The sequence below is a fragment of the Arachis duranensis genome, chromosome 8, assembly GCF_000817695.3.
Source record: "Arachis duranensis cultivar V14167 chromosome 8, aradu.V14167.gnm2.J7QH, whole genome shotgun sequence".
Lineage (NCBI taxonomy): Eukaryota > Viridiplantae > Streptophyta > Magnoliopsida > Fabales > Fabaceae > Arachis > Arachis duranensis.
In genome coordinates this window covers 36,249,115-36,257,757 of record NC_029779.3, presented here as the reverse complement: position 1 = coordinate 36,257,757, position 8,643 = coordinate 36,249,115, and the positions used below count along the sequence as shown (strand labels likewise).

The 8,643-nt window shown below is 31.1% G+C and overlaps 1 protein-coding gene across 1 annotated transcript in view; it reads right to left on the bottom strand.

Annotated features, from left to right (window-relative positions):
* Positions 1 to 3,353: 3,353 nt before the first annotated feature.
* Positions 3,354 to 8,643, bottom strand: part of LOC107462379 (G-type lectin S-receptor-like serine/threonine-protein kinase At4g27290) — a 91,870-nt gene continuing 86,580 nt past the window's right edge. Inside the window, exons 1-8 of the mRNA XM_016081100.3 lie at positions 7,141 to 7,329; positions 5,783 to 7,054; positions 5,519 to 5,656; positions 5,000 to 5,160; positions 4,516 to 4,726; positions 4,174 to 4,411; positions 3,932 to 4,082; positions 3,354 to 3,833 (exon numbers count right to left, since the gene is read on the bottom strand). Of these exons, the coding sequence (XP_015936586.1) occupies positions 3,528 to 3,833; positions 3,932 to 4,082; positions 4,174 to 4,411; positions 4,516 to 4,726; positions 5,000 to 5,160; positions 5,519 to 5,656; positions 5,783 to 7,034 (2,457 nt within the window). The 5' untranslated portion in view covers positions 7,035 to 7,054; positions 7,141 to 7,329 and the 3' untranslated portion in view covers positions 3,354 to 3,527. Of the gene's footprint in view, positions 3,834 to 3,931; positions 4,083 to 4,173; positions 4,412 to 4,515; positions 4,727 to 4,999; positions 5,161 to 5,518; positions 5,657 to 5,782; positions 7,055 to 7,140 lie in introns of the transcript that reaches the window.

Below are 8,643 nucleotides of genomic sequence, written 5' to 3'. Positions count from 1 at the left end.
TAGTATATGAAAGAGTGAAAGAGTGCTTTCATTGTTTGCGAAATTATTCTCCACCTACAAGTCATTTACACATACAAGTCATTTACATTCACGTGCAATTCACGTGCCCTGCACATTCTTCTTCTTCTTTTATCGTTATTTTTTTCTTTTGTTATTGTCATCACCAACACCAGCACCTCCTCCTCCTCTTCCTTCTTTTCTCGTTGGACTTTTTTCTCCTTCTTCCTTTTCCTCTTTCTCCTCCATCATCTTCATCATCATGATCATCATCCTTATAGCATCGCCGTCTTCTTCTTATACGTATCGTCGTTATCGTTATTGTCATTATTGTTATCGTTATCATAGAAATTTTGTCATATTGATGACGTTGCCTGATCCAAAAATTTTGTCATAGAATTTGTGGTTCGATTCTAGTTAATATTTTCGTTAATAGTTTATGATTCTATAGGTGAATAATGTTATTTTTGTTTGTAAAAATTATTGTTCATCATTGATAGTTTGAATTGAATGTAATGCAAAGAGTTCTGCATCAAAGAAAATATTTTTCTGTATTTGCAATAAATTTTAGTGTAACATGAAGATATTTAAGTGTATTGTTTAAGAATTTTCGGTGTATGTGTACTGATAAGTTCTGATAATTCAAATTTAAAAACTCTTCCTCTCTTTCCTCCTCATCTTCTGTTGCTGCTTCTTCTTCTTCTTCTTCTTCATCACCATCATTATCTTCTTCTTTTTTCTTATTCATCTTTTCTTTTTTGTTTTACTCTTTTAACAAAAATAAAAATAAAAAAATCAAAGAAGAAGAAGAAATACATAATGCTACAAATTTACTTGGAAGAGGATGAATTTACATTCATTCAACCAAAAGAAAGAAAGAAATAAGGAAAAAATTGTAGCATTAGAAAAAATATTTTTTTGTATTTGCAACAAATTTGGGTGTAACACGAAGATATTTAAGTGTATTGTTCAAGAATTTTTGGTGTATATGTGCTGACAAGTACTGCATAATTCAAAACTCTTCCTTTTCCTCTTCTTTATCTTCTGTTGTTTCTTCTTCTTTTTTTTCATCATAATCACTATCTTCTTTTTTTCTTATTCATCTTCTCATTTTTGTTTTACCATCTCAAATTTCTTCCTGTTTTACTTTCTTAATACAAGAATAAAAACAAAAAAAATAAACAAAGAAAAAGAAGAAACACATAACGCTACAAAATTACTTGGAAGAGGATGAACTTACATTCATTCAACTAAAAGAAAGAAAGAAATAAGGAAAAAATTGCAGCATTAGAGAAAATATTTTTCTGTATTTGCAACAAATTTGGGTGTAACACGAAGATATTTAAGTGTATTGTTCAAGAATTTTTGGTGTATATGTGCTGACAAGTACTGCATAATTCAAAACTCTTCCTTTTCCTCCTCCTTATCTTCTGTTGTTTCTTCTTCTTTTTTTTTCATCATAATCACTATCTTCTTTTTTTCTTATTCATCTTCTCATTTTTGTTTTACCATCTCAAATTTCTTCCTGTTTTACTTTCTTAATACAAGAATAAAAACAAAAAAATAAACAAAGAAAAACAAGAAACACATAACGCTACAAAATTACTTGGAAGAGGATGACTTACATTCATTCAACTAAAAGAAAGAAAGAAAGAAATAAAGAAAAAAAGAAGAAGAAAAAATGTAGCATTAGAGGAAATATTTTTCTGTATTTACAGCAAATTTTGGTGTAACACAAAGATATTTTAGTGTATTGTTTAAAAATTTTCGGTGTATGTGTATTGATAAGTTCTGCATAAATCAAAACTCTTCCTCTCCCTCCTCCTCATCTTCTGCTACTTCTTTTTCTTTCTTTTTTTTTCATTATCATCACCATCTTCTTTTTTTTTCTTATTCATCTTTTTTTTTGTTTTACTTTTTCAAATTTTTTCTTGTTTTACTCTTTTAACAAAAATAAAAACAAAAAAATCAAAGAAGAAGAAGAAATAAATAATGCTACAAATTTACTTGGAAGATGATGAATTTACATTCATTCAACTAAAAGAAAGAAAGAAATCAGGAAAAAAACTGCAGCATTAGAGGAAATATTTTTCTGTATTTGCAACAAATTTGGGTGTAACACGAAGATATTTAAGTGTATTGTTCAAGAATTTTCGGTGTATATGTGCTGACAAGTTCTGTATAATTCAAAACTCTTCCTTTCCCTCCTCCTCATCTTTTATTGTTTTCTTCTTTTTTTTTCATCATCATCACTATCTTCTTTTTTTCTTATTCATCTTTTCCTTTTTGTTTTATCATCTTACGTTTCTTCCTTTTACTCTCTTAATACAAGAATAAAAACAAAAAAATTAAACAAAGAAAAAGAAGAAAAACATAACGCTACAAAATTATTTGGGAGAGGATGAACTTACATTCATTCAACTAAAAGAAAGAAAGAAAGAAATAAAGAAAAAAAGAAGAAAAAATGTAGCATTAGAGGAAATATTTTTCTGTATTTGCAGTAAATTTTGGTGTAACACAAAGATATTTTAGTGTATTGTTTAAGAATTTTCGATGTATGTGTACTGATAAGTTCTGCATAAATCAAAACTCTTCCTCTCCCTCCTCCTCATCTTCTGCTGCTTCTTTTTCTTTTTTTTTTCATCATCATCACCATCTTCTTCTTTTTTTTTTCTTATTCATCTTTTTCTTTTTGTTTTACCTTATCAAGTTTCTTCTTGTTTTACTTTCTTAACAAGAATAAAAACAAAAAAATCAAACAAATAAGAAGAAGAAACACATAATGCTGCAAAATTACTTGAAAGATGATGAACTTACATTCATTCAACTAAAAGAAAGAAAAAAATCAAGAAAAAAAAAAGAAGGAAAAAAAATGCAGCATTAGAAGAAATATTTTTCTGTATTTGCAGTAAATTTGAGCGTAACTATACTCGTCAGCTTGACATTGTTGGATATCCACAATTATGCACAAGGAAGAGAGATGTTACACATATGAGCTGCTTATTCAAGGCTTGTGCTATTTGCAGGAGGATCATTATTCTTTATGTGTGGATTGTTAAGCATAAGAGTTGGAGTGTCTATCTAACATTACCAAATGATCTCTGTGATGAATAAGGTAAAATGTGAAGCATATGGTAGCTGTAACGTATACAATTCCCCTGTATGATGAGCTGATAGATATTAGAGTGCTGAGTGATCCACAGCACGATCTTTATGTCAGAATATCAAGGAAAGATATAGGTATAGAAGTTTATCTCACAATTTAACAAGGTCCTTTCTGTTTTTATATGTAGGGATGTATAATGTATATAAACAATATTTATATAGCAAGAAACATGATTATATAAAAAAAAATACTTAAATACTCCTATTTATGCATTTCGTATTGATACAAAATTTCGTATGGATGTATCATATAAGAGGACTAAAACGCTTGTGTATGTCGTGAAGCGCTGTATCTGTTTACTATTGTATATGGAATTGGCTTATCATTGTGGTCATCCTTGAGCTTATCAATTTTGAACCAAAATCTATCGCGGACAGACTTGGGTGACTGTGAGATGATTAACTGATAATAGTTTATTGTTGCTTGATGAAGAACTGTCACCAACCACATCTCTCTCAATAAAGAATCCGGGCTTCTTTGGCTGAGGCAATGCCCATTCACTACTCAGCATCATAAGCACATACGACATGCTTGGTCGATCTTCTGGATTTCGTTGCACACATAGTAGACCAACATGAATTGATCTTAGGACTTCTGGCAAATCAATAGAGTCTTTGATAGATGCATCGACTATTTCTAAGCACTTGCCTTCTGTGAAAAGTGTCCATGCCTGCATTTGTATATATTGTAGTTACAGAAATTAGGATCATGCTACTTGGTTAGAAACCGTAAATGAAAATGGGTGGCAAACAAAAAAATTATGCTTACATGCCCAAGAAGATTCAAATTGTGATCAATATGGATGAATCCTCTGTTTCTCTTCCCACTAACTATCTCTAACACCAGCACTCCGAAGCTGTAGACATCAGATTTTGTTGAGTATATCCCGTCAACTATGCACTCCGGTGACAGATAGCCGCTGTGCAAAACATGAACATACAAATTTGAATAAAAAGCTATGAATTTCATTCTATGTTTCTGTCTACATGTCATATAATTTAGCCACTTACTAAGTCCCAACAATATGACTTGTTTTTGCTTGGTTTTCATTTCCTACGAAGTTTCGTGCTAGTCCAAAGTCTGAGATTTTAGGATTCAATTCGTCATCTAACAAAACATTCCCAGCCTTAAGATCTCTATGAACTATTCTATATCTTGAATCTTGATGAAGATAAAGCAAGCCTCTAGCAATTCCATTAATAATAAGAAAACGCCTTGGCCAGTCTAGTAGTTTTCCCCTCTCACAATCTGTTTAAAAGAAAATGAGTTGGACTAATAATTTTCTGATGAGGCTCTGAACAATATTTGTTAAATAAAAAGAAGAGTATGGTTCCAAGGAAATTGAATCAAACCAAATATAAAGAAGTCCAAGCTTTTGTTGTGCATAAATTCATAAATCAACATTCTCTCGCCTGCTTGAATGCAGCACCCTAATAGCTTCACTAAATTTCGGTGCTGAAGTTTAGCAATATGCATAACTTCATTTTTGAACTCTTGGAGTCCTTGACTTGAATTCTGCGAAAGTCGCTTGACAGCTATCTCCTGCCCATCTTCCAAGATACCCTGCAAATTGTAACCATTTCTAAGCTACAAAAGATACAAATTTAACTTTGCATATATTTGCTTAAATTTTATCATTTCAGTGGAGTTATTATAGTCATTCTAGTTGTAAGATAGTTGAGTTTTTTTTCTTTCTTTTTAACGTTACATAGATGAGATCCGTAGCATTAGTTACGTTAGGAAAAATCAATAACTAAATATTGACAAAACCAAAATTGATCAAGAATATAATGCATTCTTGACTCAGGTATGACAATATGTTATCCATTAGATTACCTTATAAACTGATCCAAAACCACCTGTCCCTAGTATATTGTCACTTGAAAAATTACTTGTTGCAGAAGTAATTGTGCACATATCAAATAAAGGCAGTTCCAGATCATCCTCATCATGGTGACTATTTATTGCACCTGATTCTGTTTCTTCTTTTATCTTTCCTGCAAAGTAGCATGTAATGAGTTAAAGAAAAAGAAACAAAAATGTCTAATAAGCTCATTGTTGCATGGTATATTATAAGTTTGTAACTTCTGCTCTTCCCAATAACTACCAACATTACTTTTCTACCATTATACTGATTAGCAGTACTTAGTTCTCTGTTTGAAAACCCTATTTTTTTTTTTTTGGGGATAATGCCTATTACAAATTAACCACATATAAAGGAACCAGAGGGGCCAAGATATTCTGTTGTGACAAAAGTTAAGCTTCTTGGACATAGGTTAAGTTTATCCTCATATTTAAATAACAAACTTAGAATAATATATACAAGAATCCACAAAATGGGAATTACTTAATTACCTTTCAGATGCTTCTTCCATCTATAGATGAAGGCCAAGCATAGGATCAAAATTCCAAAAGACAACACACAGCTTACGGCAATAATAATCTTTCGCTTCCGTTTCTTGGACTTCTGTGATCTGTTTTGTTCAATAGCTTCTACAAAATGTTCAGTTCAAAAAAAATAAAAAAATAAAAACCAGAGAAGCTGAGAAGATAGTGAGAAATGACAGAATATGAAACACATGAAAGGAAACAAAATTCCAAATTGAGAGAATATAGTACCTACATCTTTGCCTGCCATCCTTATATAAATATCTTCATCCGATGCACTCAACGCTTTCATATCTACAAGATTACCAAACCAAAGTAAACAACCATTTGGCCCTTTGCTGACATCCAAAGCTGCATAAGCCATACAAGAGCAATTGTTCCAGCACAAGATCCTACAATCCTCAAGTCTCATGCTTCTATTAAACCATGTCCCTTCAGTGTCTGGTAACTTTAGCCCCGAAAACTTCACAAACCCATCTGAATGATTGCAACTCAATGAAGTTCTCCTAACACAACCACTTGATGAATCAGTTGTTTTCTGTACAAAACCATCCAGGCAATTACACATGGGAAAACTGTTTGTATCACAACTAGCATATGCTCCACATTTTCCATAATAATCACAGTCATCCACCGGTAAGTGCGAAACTGTGGTCCAACCTGTATTTCCACCACTCCAACTTGTCCGGTGGCTGAATCCGTCCGATGTTACCTGCAACCTTTGATGCACTGAATTATCAACAAGCCAATATACATAATATACCTCTTGCTCATTAGAAATCATGCTAAATCTAAATACAGAGTCATTTTTCAACTGTGGTCCCCCACTAAACTGAATACCATTCCATGATCCAAAACGAAATCTTTTTGTTGTGTCTTCTCTTAATACTAATTGCGGATATCCATCAATGTCGAATTGATAGCTAAAGCTACCTTGAGAGGGATCATCAGAGCTTTTCCATGATGTTATCAACCAATTTAATCCTGTAGCTAAGTTTCTTCCAAACTTCTGTCCAGGCAAGATTGTGTCGCCTGGATAGTCAAAACTTTGCCACAGAAAATCTTCCGTGTCACTGTTGGTGTCATCCTGCACAACAAAATTCCCAGAATTCAAAAGCTTTGCAACTGGATTTTGTGCCGATCGTGTGGTGTTGGATGACCAAATAAGACTATTATTACTATCAAGAAGGACTAGAATTCCGGTGTTGTTGACCTTCAAAACCCCTGATGAGTCAGTGAGGGGGTTTTCTCTGTTTGCAACCCATACTATTGCCTTTGTTGGATCTTTGTTATACCAAATTCCAACATAATGGTTCTTGGAAGTTCCAGGGCTGAAGAATCCCAATGCAAAGGTTTCATCTGCTGAAACTAATGTGTCACCATCACTTATAGATTGCAGTGTGGTAATTGTGTCTCTTGCAACACAAAATGCTGTTAAATCCAGCAGAGAGAAGCATAACAGAAGAAAGCTAAAGGCTTCCATTCAATCCTTCGTGTTCGCTTCTGTGAAAGCACAAAAAGAATTAAAGTGATTGTATACTATAATGACGTTGTATACTATAAACATGGTGAAGATATCATGCCCATACCTTGCAAAAGTACATTCATGGCATCCTTTCCTTTTCAGGTTTATGATAACAGGCGCAGTACATGTAAAATGATCAACAAAATTCAAGTGAGTTAGCTTTCAGACATGAATTCCTTCTAGAGAGAACAACCTACACAATCATCTTGGGAGATGGAAAGAAGAGAGTGAAGGCTTCTTGATGAGTTGATGGAGTAAAACTTCAAACGGAGATTATGTTTATACTTCCATGTTCATACATAAATAATAATAAGTAGGCTTATCATACAGCTACCATTTGTAATTTTTTAGATTACCTGAATCAATAACTTCCTTTTAAATTAAGTTTAACAGATAGTCTATATAAAAATTGATAAAAATGGCTTGACTACTTACGCACATGTAATTAATATAAAAATATATAATTGGATATTTATATGAAATCTAAGTATATCAACCACCTATGGGTTGAAATAATGTTCATTTGAGAAAGGATTGTACTATTTTCTATTTTAGGTATTGTAGCTTGACCTTTTTTATTATCCGTGTCATGCACGTGATAAGATTAAAATTATAATTTTAAATTATTTTTTATAATTAATTTAAATGATAATAATTTGATTAATAAAAAATTAATATGTTATGCATTGTTTGTTTTTTTTTTTTAAATTTAGTATTAATTGAATTAACTCTAAAATAGTTATTAATCGATTTTAATAATCTACTTTCTTCAATAAATCAGACATATATACTGAATGTGATCATAAATAATATAGTAATAGTTAAATCTACCAACAAACATATTGACTATTATCACACTCTAAAACAAATTAAATATAAAGGCTATTAGCACGCACTTATAAATCTATAAAATCGTACTGTCTTTAATTCGTGCAAGGGTTTATTTATCAAATAAACTTAAAATATAAACAAAAAATATTTATAAAATGGACCTAGTATCACTCGAAAGAATCATGGAAAATAATCAACTTACTTTATCATCCATAAGAACTATTTCTATGTAAGTCGTGTTGTTCTTGTCAAATTTGGATGAGACTTTTTATAATCTTATAATTCTTGCCTTTATTTTTCAAACTTTTTCATTACATAATCTATCATAGGTAATATTACTGTTGATAGAATCGTAGTTAGTATCCTTTAGGTATGAAAAATAATAAACAGAAAAAGTTCTATGTCTGAGATATGAATTTTCTAGATGATAAATAATTGTAACAATTCACTATTAATCCTTATATATATAAACACACACACTAATTATACACGGTAATAGTTAACAAATATTTTCAATGGAGATACTTACTCAATATATATATCATCGACATTAATTATATGCCAATATTTTTAGGAAAGAGTTAAAATTGGAGATATATAAATATATATAATATTATTGCTATATAGGAAGCATACATAAATTGCTACATTTTTTTATTATGTTATACAACTTAAAATTATACTATCATGTTATTATTAATCCTAGATACTTGCTATAATTATCAAATTTAATTAT